Source organism: Dermacentor albipictus, chromosome 9 (assembly GCF_038994185.2).
Source record: "Dermacentor albipictus isolate Rhodes 1998 colony chromosome 9, USDA_Dalb.pri_finalv2, whole genome shotgun sequence".
Taxonomy (NCBI): Eukaryota; Metazoa; Arthropoda; class Arachnida; order Ixodida; family Ixodidae; genus Dermacentor; species Dermacentor albipictus.
In genome coordinates this window covers 68,016,631-68,039,793 of record NC_091829.1, presented here as the reverse complement: position 1 = coordinate 68,039,793, position 23,163 = coordinate 68,016,631, and the positions used below count along the sequence as shown (strand labels likewise).

Below are 23,163 nucleotides of genomic sequence, written 5' to 3'. Positions count from 1 at the left end.
TGTGCCATAATATGCGTCCAGCACGCAAGAATGCCTCCCACCATTCTTCTAGTGATACTCTAATGTTGTTGCAACGTTGATGCAATGTGTCTGACGAATCGCATACGAAAGCTGAATTTAGTAAATGAAGAATAGTCTTAAGCGGCAGACTGTTCGCCTCACGCCCTAGGACCTTTCAATCCTACTGGAAAGACAAAGACCTTCCGTATTCTCATAACTTCGTGTCTTCTGCGGCATACTAGCAGACAAGGTGCGAACTGATCCACACTGAGCAATAATTTCCTACGAAATATAAATGCATGAAACCGTGCGAGCCCACGTAACCATCATCGCTAAGGAAATATATTGAGCCGTGATAGAGTAAGGTGCCGATGAGTCCAAGGTAAGCAGCAACAAATCTAGTAACGCATGACCACAACAGACAATAACAAGATAAGCATATAATCTCGTGCCTGTGCTTATGCGCACACATTGTTTAAAAACGGGACGAAAAAGCACAGCGCGACGCTACTGTATTCAGCCACCGCACGCTTGCTACTACTTGCTGATCCGATGAGACCAGTTAAAAATAATATATTTGAATAATGGCTCAAGGACAGCTTGGGAAGAATGCGTAGAGAGAAGGGAGATAAGCCAAGTATAACTCAATAAAGAAGCCCCATGTGCGAACCTCAATAAAGAGTTAAGTGTCTCTTTAATGTTAGCCCGCGGTTGGACCTATTCCTCGAAGGACGTCACTGTCTTGGGCATTGTGGTTGTCCTGCGACGTCCTTAAGCCTCCTCACTCGCACACAGGGTGTTGCATGCTAGGTGTTACCTCTGATGCGGACAGATAGCGGTTCGTATTCGACGGTGATACTGGATGGTCGGGGTCTTTGCGATACCGTCGCCGCTCCCAAACCGCGAAGACATCGTCCGTCATGGCACATCCTGATCTAGCTTGAGTTACGAGTGTAAGTTCACCTTTTAACAGCGCACGAATACAGGAAACGCGAAGCAGCGCTGTGCACGTCTCTTCTAGGGTACGTTCTTCGTTTGATGGTTTTGTATTCGAAGATCATAAATGGCCAACTAGTTCGAACGTTTACTCTGGTTTAGTTGCAAGAAATTAAGATATGTGCAGGCACACATTTACATGCAAAGTCAATGACAGAAGCACGCCATGGCAAATCTGTTGTCCAACTCAGAAACTTGACCGAGGAGCTTTTTTTTTTGATCATGCAGAATTTTAGGCAATTGCATGTCGCAGAGAGCACGAATGTAACGTTTGAACTGCATTGCTCGAATAGGCGGATATTACTTGCAAGATTAGTAAAGATGCGTAATTGACTAATCAACAAAGTTTCACGAATGTTGTTTTCAGGTAACTACTTTACGCCACATATTCCAATTTACGAATTGTAGACGCTGAGTTCACAAGACATATTCACTCCTAACGAACTCTAAGGATGGCGCTGTCAGGCGCTGGCAAACTAGCGGGAAAAACGCAATTTTGTTCGGCTTTTAGAGCATAGGCTTCTTTGTCTATACTCCCGGGTTTTGTGAAGCTGTTCGCTGCTGCTGCGTCGGTTGGTGTCTCGGCGAATATATCTGTGGGTACATATGGGATGGTTATATGTGAGGCAAACACAAGTAAAACCGAACGGGCATATACATGTATAATGCTTAATGCTGACCGACACAGCCGTGCCACTAAGCCCATCTCTGCTCTGCGTAACAACACAAAAGACAAAGAATTACACATAAATCCTGCACAGATAATGTCGGCTCATAGCGATCTCTAAAGTATATCGGCCCGCTAATTGAAGTGCGCATTATACTGAGCGGCTTCTTTGATTTACTTGATTTTCTTTGTTTTACCTGTACGGTATGTGCCACTGTGCGTGTGTGTCCATATTCTTCGCCAATACTTCAGAATCGGTATGTGGCACTGTGACGCAGAAAGTACAAATCCTTAAATATCGCTAGATATGCATCATACTTCTTGGTGCACACAAAAGCCATTTCCTCAACAAGGATCATACATCGACTTTGTCCTCATGGCATCGCTGTGTGGATGTTTCACAGTGTGCATCTGACTGACTTAGTGTTATCATTTTGGCAGAGCTTGTGAGTGGTGTGTGTGCATAAACATAAAAGTTCCATAAGATAAAGTTGTAGCCTTTGTGGGGGATAAGCGTGAACATTGCTTGAGAATTCACGTTGGTTGGGGTGAAAGCAAACACAACTATATGCATCGCTGTTAGTTGTAAGACATTTACGATATTACCCGCTTCACTAAAGGTTCGCTTCACATAGTTGCCCAAATGTGCCTTAAATATGCATATGTTTTAAACACACCACCCCGCTTTGTGCAGTGAAGCTCACAAAAACAGCTGGAACGCCGACGTACTTTTTTGTACGGTTTAGAAATGAACATTTAAAAGCTGCTGTCATTCTGCGAAATCATTCCAAGCGGATTCGCTCTTCGAACTAATTTTCAAGAATTCGTAATTTGCAATAAGTGCCATAACGTAGTTAGCTAATGCGTAAAATTTGGTTAATAAGCCCATCAGGTAAATTGACCTCACCCACCTCTGGGTAATCGAGCTAAATGAGTAGAGATGTGCTATCTGCCACAGATAAGCCTTCAACATTCTATATATTCTCAAAGAAGAAAAAATAACAGGCAACCATCAGATGCTCCACTCAGTTACATTTCCTAATTTTCATGAAGTCACAACGCGGACTTGCACTTCCTTCAATATCGGAGTCCTTCAGCAATTATGTTTTGGAGCCCAGAGGCACAGAAGGCGGGTGCCATGCTGTCTCCCGGCCACATATTTTACTAAAAACATAGGTCGGATACCACGCATGGTGTCAGTATGGGAGAGAGAGGGAGAGAAAGATTTCATTTAGAGTAAATGCGGAGATCGCCCTAAACTGGGGTGCTCCATCCAGCTACGCTACGCTGGTTCATAGTTAGTGTAGTACAGCCACAGCGGCGAATGATGAGGAGGACGAGGGAAGCAGCGAACGCCTGTGCATATTAGACAACGGCCCTAAAGCCGCTCTTCCAGCCTCATGGCATGCCAAAACTCAAGCCACGTGTTCGTTATATGCCTGCGGTCGTAGTATCAGGCCATGGTAGAGAATTCCGCCCTCCAACAGTACTGGGCCTGCCAATGCCGGCTAGAAATCTGTCCAGCGTCTGTTTCTCCGGCGCCCATGGTGGCCGGCACATGTGTTCACAAGTGTTCCAGTGTTCTGAAGATTTTGCTTGGCTGCCACTCGGGGCACAACCGGCCACTAGCGCCACGGTGGCCGTGGACGCAGATTTTCAACCAAACAGAGGCCGTCAGATTGTGAAGGGATGAGCTAACAGGAAAAGTGCTTAGGGAGCAAGTTATGTCCTACATTGGCTTATTGCAGTTTGGCAGTTGCCAACTCTATGTCTTTGTCTCGCTTACATGACGTGTCCTGAATAAACAGGCTTTTTGGATTTGTAAGTTGAATGGGTTGGTGACTCCCATCACAGAGTGGGAACACCACAGATTAGTTTGAACATTGAGGAGAAATTCCTGCAACATACCTCATTAGTTAAGGGGAGCCTCAACACAGCCTTACTGAGCCGTCTGATCTATTTACGGACAAAGTGCAGGTGCATTTCGCTGACTACAAGCACGTCGATTTAAAAGTATCATTGCACCGGTCTATACATGTACCTTGGGTAATCTCGCAGATAAAAAAAATTAAAAAATGAATGAGCACTTGTAAGTTGCATGCTTCTCTTGTCATCACAGTTGACGTTTTCTCATTTGTTTTTCCCGCAATTTAATGTTCATATCATTTCTCCCGTTAGCGTTTCTCCACAATTAAAATAAATAAAAATAACCCAATTGCGCGAGCAATAAATCCGACACGGAGATCGTGACAATTGAAAACGGAATTTCTCTGTACCGTGTACTTTCACCCACTACGTTTTTCAGCTCCTTTCAGTAATTTGAGCTCGTGGTAGTGACGCCACACGACGTAATCAAATACGAGCATTCCATCTGGCTTACTTTTGGGTTTCTTGGTGTTTTTGTAACTGCTGAGGAAAATATTGAAGACAAGCTTAGAACTAAAGATACTTACGCCCGACGCACTTCTTGGATCATCTCAAAGAACTGGGACTTGCTCTTCCTACGGCGAGCCTCCTCCTTGATTTTCTGGAATGACAAGTTTCCTTTTACGAGCGAACATTCATGCCTGTCCCTACATGTTCACATATCTGCAATATTTCTGCATCTGCCTCTGTTCATGTATCTGTTCACGTATCTACTTTTTCATGTGTTTGTTCTCTACTCAAATAAACCACGATGCTAACAACATATCGTCTGTATACTCACAGTCCTCAGACTATTTTTACCAATTATAAGAGGAAAATAGGCACTATTTTACGCACAATAACGACGAGAAGTTGCAGGTGCTTCGGATTGTGCAGTGGCTTTGGATTGGCACCTTTCTCAGAGAGACATGACACCTTGAATATGCCTTTGGTGATTGGTGCTTCATCTACCTCCCTGACTTAGTCCTTATTAAAATAGCGCGTAAAGTGACAGCTTCCTTGTCTTTCGGGTTTTTTTTAAGAAATAATTTTTATCAAAACATAAAACATGACGCTGGGTCGCAGAGACGTAAGCAGCAACGATGGGTAAGCAGAACTGAGGTTCCCGTAAAGTTTCGGCAAACATGCGAAACCTGCTGAGGCATTCGCACGGTTGCGTTTTTTTTTTGCATTTCTTGCTGTATTCTGCGTGAGTTGACAATGTCGCAAAGTGTATTCCGTGACATACGAGAAGCTTTATGAAGATTTAACTTCACGAAAATTGCGCTTTGCGCAGCCAATGCCTCATGTTTGAAGCCAAGTCACGGTCCCAATTCGAACGATCCACTTTGCAACCTTTTCACGCAGTCACATCGTTCTTTGAGAAATTAACATAGAGGCTGGCACCAGGACTCCGTCTAAGTAGCTTCATAGAAAGACTCTATGTGTATGCAGGTGGGAAGAGAGACAAACAGTATGCACATGCAGACACGTACTCGCTTAACGCTCTTCTGGAACAGACTGGCGATTTGACCTTCCCGGAGGTTGCTCACAATCTCCTTGGCCGAGTGATGTGGGGATACCAGCTCCACCGTGTTGATGAAGCGGTACAGTTTCTAGAACAAAAATTTGTAAAGAGCCATTCACGGGTTATACATCGAAAAACTGTCACGCACACAAAACTATGCTCTCTGGGCCTGAGCACACTGCATCCTCTATGTAGGCATGCCAAGTGACGAATTTTTTTATTCGGCACAGCAGCGGAGTTATATACTGATTTCAATGTGTAGATTGCCTACGCATAAAGAGGCCTTCCTGTCTTCAGTGTGCTCGAGCACTTCTGATTTCACATTCTGCACGAATCGTCAAAGTTACATTCTTCTTTTATTACCAAATTTTTTTGGTTACATAATCGTACACCTTGCCCTCATGTTGTAGCCAAGTGTATCTTAGTTCTATTATCTCCACGTTTCCACAATATTGCCTCTACCATGAAGAATTATCATTAAAGCATCAATAAAGCAATTCGAAGAAGAGCAAGTAACCTTACGAGTAGTTTGCATTCAGAGATACTCAAAGAGGTGCAATAACACGAAGATTGACTCCAACATCATTAATTTAGGCGGTTGTCTTTCTGCCTGATCTAAGCGTTCGAATCGGAGAAAGTCAGAAACTATACGCCACAAAATTGTTCTCAGGTGGAAATTTCGCCACAGTTTCTGAAGTCACGGCAGCCGGCAGCTGCACTGTTGAGCGATGTGTGCTCAGAACGTTCACCTCGACAGGTGCGCAACACCCACTCCAAAAAGAAAGAAAAGAAAATGCACACAACGCAGGGACTCAGGTAAAAGGATTTCATTTTGCACTTACTCCACGTTTACTTCTGTGAACTCAAGGTTCAGTCAGCCAAAAGTAAACGAAACACAGGATTTGAAAAAAAGGAAAAGAAAAATGTCCCCGAAGCCGCGGCACAAAGCCTTTAATCTAAAGTTCGTAGCTGTAGCACTTTCTGCGACTCAAAAGTTATTCAATAAATGAATGCCCATTTCTTAAAGAAAGCGGATATTAAGAAAAAGCAATAAAACGACGGAAACCGACAAAACGAAGTACTAAAAAAGAATAAATCTAAAAGACGCTTCGGTTTCCCTTCAGAAGCCTTGATCACAATGGCATGAGGGAAAGTTCACGTAAGCTTATGTATACTTCAGAACGTGACGTAAGCAGCGCGCGTATGACGGGGAGAGTGGGGTACCCTCATTTCGATTGAGCGTGTGACATGTTTTCGGTATCTGCAGCTATAACAGATACACCCGCGATTTCAGACTTCTTTTTTGGCCAATAACTCATTGAGTAATCCCAGTCAATCTTGTGGCCCGTTGCATTCATGTGCTCGGCAAGGGCATCCGCAATCGTACGTTTCTTTTCGACATCTTTCTGGTGCTGCCTCAGTCTCTGGTTGAAGTCGCAATCTGCGCAGGGTATCTTATAGACTACGCCGGGAAATGATTCTCTAGGAAGCCTGTCTTTACCGAGAGAATTGTTTCTCGGCGTAGTCTGTGCTCTAGTCCTGTGCTCTTTTTTGCACGCTAAAAGAAGTTACTATTGATTACCAACTTGCCCAAGTATAGACTCTTTTCGAGATAACCACATATCCTGTAGCGCGCGCTTAAGTGATCTCTTGTGGCCGATTGTAGAACACCGAAGGGCGTGGGCATATTCCACAGCATATTGAAGCAGTCAAACATTCGAGTTGTTCTCCCGAAGGTAAACGACAGCTTCCGAGTTCTCGAATTTCAGGGCCGCTTAAGTATATAGAATGGTGCTCAATTGCACATCCACACCACCAAAACAGCCGAGACACCACCGACCTACCTGGCTGAAAAACATGAGGTTTGGGCTCTTCCAGAAGCAGTTTCGCGAACGGGCCCTGAGGCCCGGCAGAGCGTAGCGGAAGACGAGATGCTCGATGATAAGAACGAGCGAGCCGGCCAGCAGACCGACCAGCAGCATCAGGAATAGGCCGGCCACTGCGCGCACGCCAAGCGGAAGCGGCTTGTCCAGCCGCTGCAGCAGGCCATCCTGCGTTTTTGTCATCGCATCGCAGGTTGTCAGCCCGTCGCGTGGCATCGGAAACCACGTTCGAAGCTCATACACTATGGACTACAGCCCCTTGGTAGTCGACGCGCACCTCTGGCTATCCTCAGAGACACACTAAAAAAGAAGAGGAAACTTTATTAAAAAAATGACCTGCAGTTTTCGTTGTGGTGGCCTCAGCAAGAACTGCTGAACCCCGTTAAGGCGGCCACGATGGCAGTGCTGGGTTGGTCAGTTATTCTTCAAGTTTGTGGTGTCTTCAGCTACGTCATTACAGGGACACTAAAGGAAACTATTAATTTGAACTAGATTGAATGATTAGGCTTCTGAAATAACGAATTCGTCATTCGTTGTGAAGTATAGAACTTTTTTTAAGCAAGAAAATGAAGAACGTGAAACCGAAGTGGTGCCAGCCGCCCGGACTGTGGTAGCTCTCATGTGACGTCGGCGTGGCTGTTTCACAAATAGTGACATCGAGGGAGGCCACGTGGTCATTATACGTCAACTCGTCCGTTTGGCGCGAGTGGTTCGTATTGACTAGGGAGCCTACATGCAAGCGTTGCATGTAGGCTGCCTAATATTTTGACGAGCAACAGCCTGACCTTCTGAGACAGTTTGCTACTCAACTAAAGGACAATTTGGCACCCGGAAAGGGATGACTGACGTCCAGACGAGTACTGTATTGATCTAGCTCCACTTAGTATTTTCCTTAAATGTCCTTTTAACAACGTACGTAAAGACCCCACAAATTTTGTGAGTCCTTGAGTCCCCAAACACTACCAACGTGGCGGCATTAACAAGGTTTAGCATGGCCCTTGGGCTAATAATAGCACAACAAACGGACCAAATCGGACTAAAAGGCAATTCTGTAAACATCGTAACCTCAACCCCGCTACCCGTCATCTCTCGTTCTGTCCCCAACACCTACAGCAGCCCCGAACGATGGGCCAAAAGCCAATAGTTCTTTCTCTGTCTTTGCTTTTACTATGCTCTTGAGTGAAGAGAAAGTTGAGCTCCAATTCCGACAACAGATGTGCTTGTTACTCTCAGTGTTGTTAGTCCACAGAAGCAGTCAACATGGTCTAATTTCTTTTAATTATAGGGTTTTAGGTGCCAAAAGCACTTTCTGATATGAGACACGCCGTAGTGAAGGACTCCGGAAATTTCAAGCACTTGGGCTTCTTTAACGTGCACTTAATCTAAGCACACGGGTGCTTTCGCATTTCGCCCCCATCGAAATGCGGCTGCCATGGTCGAGATTCGTTCTCACGAGCTCGTGCTCAGCAGCCCAACAGCATAACCACTGAGCAACCACGGCGGGTCAGTCAACATGGTCTTAATTGACTATCACGGCCAACTAGGTCAATCTAGCATCAGTCTGACTCTCACTCTGCGTGGTCCGTCGTTTTGCGCGCTGGCCAGAAAATCAGCAGAAAGGGTGATCAAAAGTGGTAAAATAAGCAACGTCTCCTAAGTCAATAATAAAACAGCTAATCTAGAAGCATACGTAGTCTTCAGTATACCGAAAGATAGAACTTCACATGCACAATTGCTTACACATATACGCTGTCATAACCGCATAACTATCGCATACTTCTGTTATATAAACTTGCGGACACTTCCAGTGCTGAAAATTCAATGATGGTATTGCAACTATTCAATTCAATTTGAGACACATCAAATTCATTTTCACTCCATATGTATGTCAAGGCTGACGTCATTATACAACTTAAGAATGACTGCGCCGTTCGTTTATACTGAATCCTGAGGGCAGCGAACATGAAAGTTTAAAAAACATTTTCTGCTTATATAAATTTAGTTTTTGTGGCCACCAGTCTGCAGTACAAACTGGTCACGCGTGGACCTGCACGAGTGACTGCGAGCGGGAAAGATGCTGATTTTGTGCAAAAGCAATATCGATAAGCCTTGCTTAGCCATTTTTTACCTTTGTATTCTGTTATATGTTGTTGGCAGAAAGCCCATCAACGATGTTCATTTACAAACCTGAAATCAATTAGGCTGCAGAAAGATGGGCATGTCTTATATTCCAAACGCGCTTTCAGCCAAATTTGAATTATTTGTTCAGTTCTGAATAAGAAGCCGAGGGCGCCCAAGTATTTTTTTATGAGTCGTGAATCCAAGAGCATTAATGTTCACTTGAATGCCGCAGAGTGGTCCTTCGAGTTATGAAGTCCTCTCGGGTTAGCGAGCGCGTTGAGACGCCTGGCTCGTTTTGACTTGGCATCACCGAGGTGCAATTAGAACGTAAGCAAGAGCTTGCGGGGGCAAGGAACATGCGGATAACACATGTTTCCGAGAGCGAGAGTGAGGCTGACGTGTCATCTCGGCGATGCCTTCTCCCGTCACGCAATATCGCGGCAGCAGGTGCGCCTTTTCGCCCGCTCTGCTCAGTTCGAGACCCGAGCCAGCGTCACTAGCGTGCAAGGCGCACTCGTGAAGTGGCGTCGCGTTCAATGAGAGGTTAGGTGTCATTTCGCTGCCGCAGACGACGCCGGTTTTTTAGCTCGATGGGCGATTTGGAACTTTCGCATCAACATCCTGAAGAATAGGTCTCATAAGAACCACCACAAATCTCATAAATCGGACGCACATTGGAACAGGTCGCTCCTGAAAGTACGCTGCAGCATATATACAGTCGCACTGTCCCTGCGTTGAACCATAGCTGTAGAGTTTGTTAATGCCAGGGCGCCTAACCCGCGTTGATACAGGGCTCGATGACGGGTCTTGACGTAACCCAGAAGCCTTGGATGAAGATTTACATTCAAAAGGATAGACAGTTGGGCGAGTTGGTACGGTGTCATGATTTTGGCTTCTAGCGCGAAGTGAAACACGGACACAGAAAGGAGCAGACAGGACCCTGTCTGCTCCTTTCTGCTCCTGTCCTGTCTGCTCCTTTCTGTGTCCGTGTTTCACTTCGCGCTAAAAAGATTTACATTGTTGATTACGCGTTCGCTCGGAGGGAATGCTCTTATTGAAGCGCCGCAACAGTGCGCGCCCAAAAGACGCTTATGTTCTGCAGAGATGGCCACGACCGTCATTTGCTATTTCAACGTGCAGAAGCAGAAGAAGAAAAAAAAATCAAGGAAAACGCCTCGCACACTAGGGTCACCCACCTGCAGACAGGGCGCGCGGCCGTACCACTTGCTGTGCAGTTGGTCGAGGTAGCCGAGCGCGTTGTAGCGCAGCACCAGCTCGGAGATCCCTTTGGCGAGGGGAAATCCGCGCGCCATGCCCACGGCGTACGCGTCGTCGAAGATGGAGTCGCCCAGCAGCCGCAACCGGCAGCTGGGCTCGTTGGCCCGGTAGTAGTTGAGCACGGCCGTGTCGCCGATGAGCACGTCGAGCGCCCCCGACCGGAGGGACTCGAGCCCGTCCTCGAGCGTGGGCACGCCGAAGCGCTGGATGTGCTCCCACAGGCGCTTGTTCTCGGCGAACACGTAGCCCTCGGCGGCCGTGCCGCGGGCCGTGCCCGTGCGTTGGCTCAGCAGCTGCGAGCAACGAGAGAGAGAGAGAGAGAGAGAGAGAGAGAGAGGGAGAAGTCAGCATTTGAGCATTGCTTCGGCGTTTCTTTTTTTTTTGGTGCGCCAGCTTTCACAACATGTGGCTTTGAAAGCGACAGGCAGCAACTGAAGGTCAGTAAATCCTAACCCCCCTGTATTCACTTCATTTCTTCGCTTTAATTTCCTAAAATATTCCTGAGTGGAGGGGTATTACAGAAGGGGAGGGATCATCATCACTACATATATGAGCGAACCAGAAAATTTCATTAACGGCGAAAAAAATACAGGGACGGCCCTTTTTTTTTGCTTACGAAGTTCTGAAAATGACCCCGTGGAGGCTGTATTCAGAAAGCTTTTCGTTAACTAGATGTTAACTAGAAATACGTGTGGTAAGCTAGCCTACACTCGGGCGCAGGAAGTTGTGAATAGAATAGATGAGATAGAGGAGAGGAGTAGGGGAGGAGGGGGGGGGGGGGGCGGAATGAGCCCGAATGTGGGGGACGAGTCAAGCACACGACCGGGCGCGGCCACTCACGCTGGTGTCGTGAAAGTCGTGCACTTGCATCTGGAAGAAGAGGCCGGCGAAGTGGGCCGCGATGTTGGCCGTGTACGATGCGAGGAATATGACGGAGAAGCAGCCCCACAGGTTGATGAGCACCTTGTTGGGCCACGACTTGGGCGCCTTGAAGGCGACGAGGTGCGAAAAGAGGAGGGACCACATCACCCACAGCGCCGACGCCAGGCTGAAGTTCTTGGTCCGCTGGCGGCCCCACGGATTCAGGCCGAACGGCGAGAACCATTCGTACAGCGCAGCAGCGAGCGCTGTCACCTGGGAAAAGAAAAAGTGGAGAGGTCAGCCGGAGGATCGCTGTCTCTCACCTGACACTCCGTTAAAGTTGAAGGAGAGGAAGGGTCGGAATGCACATAACTGTAACAGAGCACAAATAACCACGTCCACGTGCAACGTGCATTCATGTATACAACCAGCCAGGTCTTAAGCTAGCTCCCGCAAGCGCCACATTTTTCTGCTTTCCAGCTCGCTGCCTGCGATGGAATCAGCTTGCGAAATGGTCAAGGTTAAGGTCGTGCTCACAAAGATCACGTAGATAAGAGAGTCTTCTATTTTGGGCTTTTCCTATTATTAGGCGCTGGCCTAGACAAAATCGGTGCTCGCGCGAGCCAGCTACCGAGTTGGCTTGCAGTGTGCAGCGCACGACAAGTCACAAACCACACGTGCCTGTCCGACGTAGAGCTTCGACGTGTGGCAGCTCTCCGTGAAAATATGTCAAAAACGTTCTTGCTGACCGCAGTGCGCTTTCGAGAGCCGTTCCTGCACCCAGAATCTTCTGCTTCGAAATAGATCTGGGGCCGAATTCACGAAGCTTTTCGTTCATAAGTGCCGTTCTTTTCATTGGCTGATTGCCTTCGCTAATATTATGTCCTACATACGTTTTGTGAATACGGGCCCCGTAGTATAAGCGAGACAATGTACAGCCTTAATTTTCTGGCGTTCTGTGCTGTAATTCGGGCAGTCACTCGGGATGTGCAAGAGTGTATCTCAAATCTCACATGCCTGAACACTGCGTCATCTTGGCGAACCTATCTTATCTACGTGCGCTCACGTAAACTACACGTGTCACGCTGTGCAGACCACCTGCGAAGTTAGAAAGGTGCTGTATTTATCGATGCTGCAGTGCGTCCGGTACTACGAATGTTCATTAGATGTTTGATGTCCGTTCGAATAAGACGATAACGCCAAGAAAGCAATGTACTCCCGCTTATACTTGCTTCAAAACGGGAACATTTTCTGTCCTCAGTCTTTCTCGATATCTTCTTTTTTGCGGGAATCTTGAAAAAGAACAACCGTGTATTACTCGTTGCTTTATTAGTTCCTTCTCTGAATGACTGAAAAGTTATGTGGCAGCTTAAGCAAAAATGTATTTGTGCAGACTCATTAGTGAAGAAATAGGGTTGCAAGGAATAGCACAAAAGGCTCCACTAAACGGGGTTCATCGTACTCGCTTGACCTACGCACCTGGCGAGGCGAGACGTGCGGGCGGCTCGGATATCTTTGCCTGCCGGACATGAGTGTACGCGACGGAAGTGGCAAGTAGTGGACCGGCATCACGTGGTCGGCGTGTAAACTTCCGGCACGGGGGCTGAAAGAAGTTCCTTTTTTTTCTTTCTTTTGTTTTGAGGATGTGTACATAGAACCTCTGTGTCTCTCAATTTAAAATTGTTGTACTTCTGATATTGCTAAATTAAATAGAAAAGAAATTCAAAGCTATACCACTATGTGAAGGTGTCTGACCAGCGGAGTTGTATATATGGTGATAAATATGTTGATAATAAATACGCTGATTGAAAATAAAAAGCAGATACCAGAATGAATTTCCATTTTTAGCAAAATAGAAGTGAGGCGTGCAGACAGGACACAAGAGTAGAGAAGAGGACAACACGAAGTGGGCGTTCGTGTTGTCCACTTCTCTACTCTTGTGTCCTGTCTGCACGCCTCACTTCTATTTTGCATAATGAATCCTTACCAACTAGCTCAGCGTTCTGTCGTTCTAAGCTCCATATTTAGCTGTTTTTCGTGTTGCTTTATTACCTTCCATACTCAATTATATTTTTCTTTGTACCCATGTTTTCCTCACAATTTTGGATTTATTGTTTTGGTCACCAAGGTGACTATCGCTTCGTTATCACTATGATATATGGCCAGTGGCTCTGCGGCAACGCTGGACAGGTTCTCGGCCAATGTGAGGTTTATAAACGATCGATGAGGCGTAATGGCCACACTAATGTTTGCGTAACATTGAATGCCGGGCCTTTCCGAGAGAAACGCTACGAACCCCTTTTCGTCTGGCGGTGAGGCCTCTATGTTGAAATCACCCGCAATTACGCTGGGAGTGGAGTCGGCAGGGGTGATCCAACCAAAGGTGCATACGCTTGGCGTTTGCGGCACGACCTTCGTCCGTATCACGTGATGCCCGCGGTCGCCGCGCATATTCCCCTTTTTGTTCACGACGGCATCCTTCGTAGGCGCGCTGTCCTTCCGCATTCCTCACTCACAGCACGCGGCCTACCCATTGCACGGGTGGAAGCAAACTGAGATAAGGTTACGTGGTTTGCCTACAGAGCCCGTGACGTCAAACCGCAACCCATACTAAACAGTGTCTACTTCGGTTTTACTCTTTTTACTCACCATTATTTTTTTTATCACAATACGTTTCGACACTTCTCGCGAATAAAAGCAGCTGGGACATACTCGGTGGTAGGTTTTCGCTGAACGCTTTAGCTCTTTTAGCTCTGGGGTTGTCGCCATCTTTCTTCCCTAGGCATACAACCCGCCAGAATCTAGCCTATAACAGCTCCGCTGCAAAGAAAGAGAAAAGAAATGGAAAAGTTCAGGATAACGTTTCCTGAAACCCAAGCACGAATGGTTTCGCAGAGTACAGGTTTTTGGGCTGGTTGGCTCGTTCAAGTAAATGAGGCGTCGTAGCGCTGAATCGACACGGACAAGAAAGAAGACCGGACGTATAGCGCACGTCCTGTCGTCTTTCTTGTCCGTGTCACTTCAGCGATGTTACGACCTCAATTACGGTTCCCCTGTGACTGATCTAGCAGCACTTGGGTACGCGCAATGAAACGCGCACCTAGTGTCCGTATTGTGTGGCGCCTAACCCCTTTTTCTTTCACACGCGTACGGACTCGGAGCCGCGGAAGCTGACGCGTATCCGGAGCTCCGTGTGGAGGAGCAGTGAGTTTGAATAGTTTCTCTCTTTTCTTTTGCTCCTTTTCATTCTTTTTCTTCTTTTTACTTTACTTATTTTTATTCAGATTTTTCAGTTGACTCGTCGATATAAAGGGCACATAAAAGTTCGATGTTCCTGACTACAGCTTCACATTCTGGCTCGTGAAGAAACTAGCGGCTCTCCTGGCCGCTCCTGGCTTGACTCCTTTGGCAGACCTTGCTTCGCATTGAGCTATTGCTCAATATACGTAATTTGGATGAGGCTACTATCCGTGGTCAATTGGTCGAAGCTCGTTACGCTAGGAATCCTGTGCAGGCGAGTCCCGACTGCGGCAACCAGCAATCGGCTCAGCCGATGTGCCAGCTGCTGACGTATGCGCACACGAGCGAACGCAAAGATGGAGTTTCTTTGACCCTCGGAAATTGTGCGACTATCGCAGACATATTTAAAGGCGAAAGGAGATAGGCTACGCGTGTCACTCCATGCGAGAATAGCCGCGCGCGGCTATCTATTCACTGTAGCACATCGAAGGGATGTAGACACCGTGAACTCAACCCTTAACTGAGAGATAGCCTCCGAGTTTGGCACGTCGTAGGCGCCAAGATTGTAAGTACCGGCGTCTATGTGTGAACATCCAAAACCAAATTTGAAGTGCGCTCCATGGCGATGTTCAGTGCGGGGAGCGTTGTAGGCACCACCCCGCTACGCCGTACCCTTCGAAGCGCAACACACTGAAGTGTACTGAAGGTACACTGAATAGCACCGCGAAGGGTACTCGGGCGATCTTTGACTGCCAGTAACTTCGCTTCTGCTGAACACATTGAAGTACTTCTTGCGGCAAATAATTTCTGAGATAGCCTGTTTTAAGGTTAAATGCATTTTTCGACTTCCAAGAAAAGTTGTTCAGCCCTCCCCTGAGCTTTTAAGGGTGCCAGAAATCTTGGCGCCCGCGTTAGTCGGACGCGCGGACGGTTAGAACATAGTCCTAGAAGGCGGCCAAGCGCAGCGTTGTATTTTGATATCCCAGTCAGTGCTTCGCCGTTTAGGGGAAACTGACATTTCTGTATAGTTGTTTGAAAGCAACCTCAACCAGCGAAAACGTATTGCTGAGCTAGCTGGTTTGTTATGGACGCAAACGATGCTTTTGTTCTCTGGTGCCGTTTGCAGCTCAACCAGCACGCGCTATCTGGAAGGTGCGGTGAGTGACGAACACCTTACAAAATTCCGCCAGGTCGCGCAACATCATCGAGTTCTATTCGTAGGATATCTGCTGTTGTGCGTACTGGTGGTTCACGTCGCCGCAACGGAAGTATCAAATCTTAATCGCTACTCGTTCCGACACGGCTGGCTGGGATGCACGTGTGACTATTAGAGAACCCTATTTTATGGGATTTCAAGACGGATCTAGATAATGAAAACTTTGCCCCCTCCCCCTCCCCCCCCCCCTCAGCGAGTAAGCGAGTAAGCTTGACCACCATACTTTCCAATCAAGGGGTTGCTATTATTTCCCCGTAATTTTGTGTCAATCCTATGGATCCAAATTCTACCTTTGTCCCATGTATCGCTCTCTGTGCCGTTCAAATTTGGGACGTTAAATTGTGTAGTATCGTGACCAATTATCACCGCTTACTTGCTTGATCGCGCGTGTGACCATCACTCGGGCACCGAAAGAATACCGAGTGTGAGTGCGAGTACACTCAAGCTACGACTCACCTTGAGGCTGAGGAAGATGGCGAGCCAGAGGGGCACGCTGAAGGGAATGAGGAAGGCCGAGAGGGGCACGTCGCGCTTGACGGCGTAGGCGAGGCACGAGACGCCCGAGTGGAAGTAGGGCACCGAGAAGTCCACCCAGCGAGACCGCGATGACGTCACAGAGTACGCGGTCGCCGCCAGGTGGGCAGCCCCTGCGGACAAAGCAGAGAGTGAGAGCCATTCCTGCATGCAAAGCCTCTCTCCCCTGTGTGTCTCTACACTAATATACTTTGTGTAATACCCATTTCCTTCGTGTTTCATGTGTTCTTTCGCGTTTGAAATATCCTGAGACCATGAACGTTGGATGGTGATGTTTACGCTGAAGCAAACAAAAAGAAATAGGGAAGGCATGCACCGGGGGCTGGGGGAGGGCTTGGGCGTTACTCTTTGAGACTGCTTAATCCTGTTTGAGACGGGTTTTATCTGTAGTTCCATCAGTACATTACGAATGATCAATAAGCAATGTCAATTTCCTACGCTGTGTGCATCTTTTATTACGCATCTTGTAGAGCATTGCGGTGCGACGACTTGATTTGTATAGCCTATACCTCATACGTCCACACCGTTCCATCGGAAATTTTTTCAGGTGGTCCACAGTGTAATTTCAAGTGTATTTTCACACACAGGCATTTCTTGAACGCCACCGAAGTTTTCTCTACTTGATTATCTATTGAAAAAAACCTAGAAAACGCACCAATTATTGTGATACATCGGTCGTGTAAATGAAGGACACGCAGCGTGAGTGAGGAAACAGTAACCGATCAAGCAATCGACATCGATGAAAAGTTTCAGGAACAGTCATTACCCACCGCAGATCGCTTTCAAGTTGGGCCCGTGATAACGCACTCACTTGCAATCGGAGCAGCCCCCCCCCCCCCACACCCACCCACACACAACCCCTTGCTGCCTTGTGCGCGATGGAAGACGGCGCGCTTCCCCGCTTTCCTCCCACACGCGCGCCAGATCGAGCGTGTGGGAGCGCCAGATGAGTGCCAGACCGACCATCCCTCTCCGCTCACTCTCGCATGCTTTAACTCGCACCTGTATAGCCCGACCGCGGTGCTATCGCACGTGGATTCATACGGAACATGACGGCAACGACGACGGCAGGAATTTGCCTGGGATATTCATATGATTTTAACCGCAGTATATAGAATCCGGCACTATATAATCTTGATGTGCTGCCGCCTAGATCCCCCGTGATCCCAGAAACCTGCACAACTTTGCAATGGACGAAGCGCCTCTAATAGAACTACTAATAGAACTACTAATATATAAAAGGTAAATAATTTAAAAACAATTTATGGGGGATAAATTGAGGTGGTGATTGACAGGGCGCTTTCTCATTCATCTTTTTTTTCTTTTTTCTGCACACTTCATGTTCATACGATTTTACTTTTATTCTCTATGTATGTTGGTAAAAAAACTGTGCAGGACGTTCATTGTCTGTCCTAATTTACCAGCTCGCAGCACCATCCTGTAAAGGCTGGCACGTTATTTCGGGACGGCAAATGCAGCCACTCGCGGTAAGGCGCAACTTTTGTCAAAAAAAAGCCATATACTGTTTCTCAATGAAATATATATATTGTTTTGTTTTTGTTTTATTATCTTTGCAGAACAGGCGGTTATACTAACACAACATAATTGTCGCTGATAAAACTGTATTTACGGTAAAAAAAGAAATAGTTGACGACTCCCACGAATAAGACGTCGGCTCTTGTCAGCGCGTGGGAGAACTGAACGTGTAACAAAAGAAAGAAGGAGCCGCAGAAGCGATTTGCCTACAAAATGCTTTCGGAATTCGTGACTTGAGAAAAAAATAGGTTATCTACTTCACTGCCAAAAAATCTATCCAACTTCGAGCTCAGAGGTCTTACTTTTACGTCCTCGCATTCAAGCCCATGATATAGCCCTGCAGTGGAGTCCGTACGCTGAAGGTATGAATTATTTCGCCTTTTCAATACATGCCGCATTCTCAAAATATTTGCGGGCAGGTAAAAATTGTGGCGAACAAATAGCACGAACACAGGAGGACATCTAAATGATACAGGATGCAGAGCTGACTACCAACGGGCGGTTTGATACACGAAAAATATGAGGGCTGTTGAACTAGGTGGTACCTTTTTTGAAGAAAAAAAAAACGACGCGTCTTGCTTACACATTATCATCACTTCTGGTCAATCCTGAATGCCTCTCAAATCTTCCGTGTTCTCCCGTAAACTAGGCAGAACCCGCGTGAGCATGATTGCCCAATTAAACTAATCGTTCCGCGTAGACCTTTTGAGATGCACAGGCCTGCTGCAGACAGTTATTGGTTAGGCGTATTGGTTAAATTCTGAAGGCGTGTGGGGTCTGTGAAGTCGCAACTTCTGAAAAACCTTCTAGCGTTACAAACACATTAAAGCTCTCGCGGGGATACCGTTAAGTTCGGTGAAATCAGGATCGGCCCACCAAGCGACCACGTTTTATTGCACAGTCTCGGGGGCAAGCCAATTTAGTCGGACAAAGTGTCGCAAATGCAAAGTGGCTGGAACGGTCGAAGGAAGCTCTTCAACGCTCGTCAGGTTACCTAAAGCCACGACATCTGCACGTGACCCACTGTACTTCCAAGTTACTACCTATTGTGGCAAGTCGGCATAGTTGGCAAGTATTGCAAGTCGGCATAGTTGGTAAGTATTGCAAGTTGGCATAGTTAGGCGGGAAACCATTCATGCTGCGTCCTGTCTTGGCGTACGTACGACAATAAGCCCTGCAGCCCCCCCCCCCTCCCTCAGGGGGCTCAGTTATAGTTTAGGTACGCCATCATCCATCAGGTATGTCGCTCTGGCCAATGACCTCGGGGATTACCGGAGATGAGGTCGGCGGTGATGCCTCCCCACTTGCCGCCGCGGTCGGTGCCAAAGCTGCCGTCGGCGACCAGGTACAGGTCGAAGTCGAAGGCCAGGTCCCGGGCGAGGGAGGTCAGCAGGTCCATGGCGATCCCCGCGCAGCAGGTGACGTTGTAGAGCGGGTGCCGGGTCGCGCCGCGAGTGAGGTGGTAGTGGGCGAACAGCGCCGCCAGCTTTTCCGGGTCGGCAGTGGACACCTGCGACCGCGAGTAGCACGTGTTAGGAACGAACCCCGTGGTCCACTTCGTGCAGCCTACACTTCGCGAACCACGTCGTGCGCGACACCCACCTTTTCAGTGCACGCGGTGAAGTGTCTCACACCGACTGGCGGATGTTTCGGTGGACGTGGTTTCTCGTCATCTCGGCGTGCTAGCTTTATGTGGTTAGTGGAGTGATACTACGCCACGCGACTAGGTTGACAGAGAAGCCTTTGACAAAACGAGCTTAAAGCTGCTCAAGTAAGGAAACATCAAACTGGCTGTTTGCGGGCTTCGATTCATTCCTTGGTACGTGTATAAACAGTACAACTACACATGTTGCAGAATGCTGTGTCTAAACAATTTTATTTCGAGTAATCGTGACATTGCCGATAAATTTCAGAATTTATCGGCGATGTCACGATTACTCGAAATAAAATTGTGAAATCTCTGAGAGGCGCAGTGGTACGGACAAAGGGTGAAACCGAGAAGGTAATGCTGGCGCCACTCCTTCGCCCAGGAGACTTCGCCATCACATACGAGGAGTAAAGACAAATCGTACGAATAACGTAAAACAAAAAAAAAACGCTCTGCGCATGTAAAGTGGTACTCGCACGCCATATAGGGGTTACAGGGAACTCTAGGAGCGCAAGTACATAGCCATCTGCGCGGAGTTACTTTGACAGATTCGGGCCTAAATCAGTGCACACCGTGATTGTTTAGTCTTGCAAGAACTTCACGCATTGCTTGTCCCCTCGGTGCTACAGCGGGGCCAGACACAAGGTGGGCGGCATGAACGTCGCGTCATAGCTGCAGAGGGCTGTGACGCGACGTGGAGCCGTCGGCCATTCTCGCGAGAAAGGTGTTACCAGTCGACAAAGGCGACACCGAACCATAGGGGCCCGAGTGGTCAACCCTTCGACTGGCAAAAAAAAAAACGAAGATTCTTGCAACCCGTAGCAGACTGAAAAAAACGTAGACCCTGTCTTAGACATTAGACATTATTTATTTCATCATAAATTTGTAAATTACTATAAGCCTGAGTCTGAGCAGAGGTAAACATACTCTTTTACAAACTCTAGAGGCTGACATGCGATCTTGAACTCTCGTTCCCTTGCCCGGTTATTTATCATTATCTTTGTCTTTCGCACATTAATCTTCAGCCCCACTCTTACAGTCTCCCAGTTAAGGTCCTCAATCAATCCTGCCTGTGGTCATCGTTCAGACGGTTGACCCACCTGCAGACAGGGGACGCCACTGAGGCAGCTGCCGTTCCCGATGCGCGTGGCGGCCATGACGAAAGGCGCCGCGTACGCGGTGACCACGCGGAACCGCTGGCGGCCCCAGGCGCGGGGCCCCGTCAGCGTTGGCTGCTGGCCGGGGCCCGAGGGCCAGAGCACCGAGTCGAGCTGCGCCGAGCCGCGCGTCACGTTGCCCACGGCGCGCCAGCGCGCCACGCTGCCCGCCGGCACCAGGTTGAGCACGTCGAACACCGGCGGCGGGAACCGCTGGCTCTGCACCGCCTCCGCCGCGGCCGCGCGGAGGTAGCTGCGAGACGGGGTCGAGCGGGGAACGGGTGAGGCATCGTGCGAGGGACGCGTTCCTTCGTGTGAACAGAGAACGCCGTGCTCGTGGCACACTAAAGACGAAGGAACAATGTCCCTCTCGCAAGGGCCCTTCTCAAGCCTCCAGGATTCTTGAAGACTAGCAAGCAAACCAGTCTGTGTCTTACCGGTACTCACCTGCGGGGCAGAAACCTGGAGGCGTACGAAAAGGGTTCTACTTAAATTGAGGACGACGCAACGAGCTATGGAAAGAAGAATGATGGGTGTAACGTTAAGGGATGAGAAAAGAGAAGATTGGGTGAGGGAACAAACGCGAGTTAATGACATCTCAGTTGAAATCAAGAAAAAGAAATGGGCATGGGCAGGACATGTAATGAGGAGGGAAGATAACCGGTGGTCATTAAGGGTTAGGGACTGGATTCCAAGGGAAGGGAAGCGCAGCAGGGGGCGGCAGAAAGTTAAGTGGGCGGATGAGATTAAGAAGTTTGCAGGGGCGACATGGCCACAATAAGTACATGACCGGTGTTGTTGGAGAAGTATGGGAGAGGCCTTAGCCCTACAGTGGGCTTAACCAGGCAGATGATGATGATGAGCAAGTAAACATACAAACAAACCAACGAGTGAATGATTGAATGAATGAACAACTGTGTGAATAAATAAATAAAGAAATAAATATAATCATGTTAGAGTTTTTGTAAATAATGTTAGGCTGCATTCATTAAGTGATGTGAAGAGAGCTTGGCGTCTCTAGGCGCGAGCTACTCCTCTGCTACGACGCGTTAAAAAATAAACAAAGAACGAGTGAGCACCCAACAAGCGTTCGAGCCACATTTACAAGATAACGGGAAGGAAAGTGTGCGCAATTCGTTCGGGCCGCAATTCTCTACTGACAGCCCTTATGACCCAGTGTCGACGACGTCCTGCTACTGAGCACGAGGTCTTGGGTTCGACTCCCTGCTGCGGAGGCTGAATTTTGTTGGAGGTGCGATACAATAAGACTCGTATACAATTAAATTTGAGCGTGCGTTAAAGAACTTGAGCAGGTCACAATTTATACGAAGCACTTTGCTGTGACGTCTCTCACAGCCCCAGTGTTTCTTTAGGGAGGTAAAAGCAGAAAGCCCAAATTAAATTGATTATTTGTGTACGTTAAGCTTATTTCCGTACGCATACAGTTGTCGCGTAGCACATAGGTTCAGCCAATGGATCAGAAGGAAAGAGAAGAACGTAGAAACCGTCTTAAAAATTCCTTTACACAAACGTTTCGTTAGCACCTCGTGAAAGCCTTGCCTGAAAGCGCTGAACGCGTTCTATATGTGTTTCTTTTGTGTGCGTCATGTGGCTACCGGGACTGCTAAAAGTATGCACGGAATAAGTTATGTAACTCTTTGGCCAAGAATGAATTCACTGCTTAGGAACTCGCCGCACTACCACATCAACGACGTTATCACACCTAGAGAGGGCAATTGTCAACATTGTCAGTGAACAACGTGTTCTTGGCGTTTTTTTTTTTTTTGACAACGAAGCTACAAGCGGTGGCATAGAAAGGAGACAGTAACACGTATCTATGCATCTACGAAGCCACCGAGAGCACAGTACTTGTGAGAGATTTAGGTCGTGTTCACGTGGATTTAGGTCGTGTTCACGTTAGGTCGTGTTCACGTTCAGGTGGACGTGGACCACGTCATCGACGCTCAAGATACCGCAATTCTCTTAGTCCTGCGTTGGATGAGTGGTCTTCGAAAATGTTTGCAAAAAATATAAGACCACTTAGGGCGAGCCACGCTCGTTCGGGAGGTGTGAGCGCGCATTAAACCAACACTGAGTTGCAGCTCCCTAACACGTGATCGGAGTATTCAACGCGGTTAAATGAACGGTCTCCGAAAGGTACGTAACTTTAACAGCCTATAACAACGCATTAAAAAAACAATTATCTCCGCGCCCATCCCTGGAGAGCAGTAGCTTGAAATTAAGTTGTGGTGTTTTAGGTGGCCTGAACCAGCTTAGGATAATGACCCACGGTGTTGTGCAGGGTCTCCGGATTAAGTTCGTCCACCTCGTGTTCTTTAACGCGCACCTAAATGCACTCGTGCACCTTAAAGTACACACGAGCGCTTTTTCATTTCGCCACCGTCGAAATGAGGCCACTGATGCCGGGAGCAAATCCTGGACTTCGAGCTTAGCAGCGGCACGGCATAGCCGATAGCATTAGTTACTTGTCTTCCAACAAAACGGAGACGATGAGCATAACAAGAACAAGGTGAAAGCTGGAGGCAACGCTTTGATACGTGGACTTATGTTTTTTCAAGGCGAAAGCAATATT

The 23,163-nt window shown here is 47.7% G+C and overlaps 1 protein-coding gene across 1 annotated transcript in view; it reads right to left on the bottom strand.

Moving 5' to 3' along the window:
- LOC139050138 (glutamate receptor ionotropic, NMDA 3A-like) overlaps positions 1 to 23,163 on the bottom strand; it is a 257,973-nt gene that overhangs the window by 16,065 nt on the left and 218,745 nt on the right. The window contains exons 5-12 of the mRNA XM_070526354.1: positions 20,514 to 20,823; positions 19,038 to 19,275; positions 16,152 to 16,342; positions 11,219 to 11,512; positions 10,297 to 10,671; positions 6,941 to 7,147; positions 5,065 to 5,184; positions 4,117 to 4,190 (exon numbers count right to left, since the gene is read on the bottom strand). Of these exons, the coding sequence (XP_070382455.1) occupies positions 4,117 to 4,190; positions 5,065 to 5,184; positions 6,941 to 7,147; positions 10,297 to 10,671; positions 11,219 to 11,512; positions 16,152 to 16,342; positions 19,038 to 19,275; positions 20,514 to 20,823 (1,809 nt within the window). The remainder of the gene's footprint in view (positions 1 to 4,116; positions 4,191 to 5,064; positions 5,185 to 6,940; positions 7,148 to 10,296; positions 10,672 to 11,218; positions 11,513 to 16,151; positions 16,343 to 19,037; positions 19,276 to 20,513; positions 20,824 to 23,163) is intronic.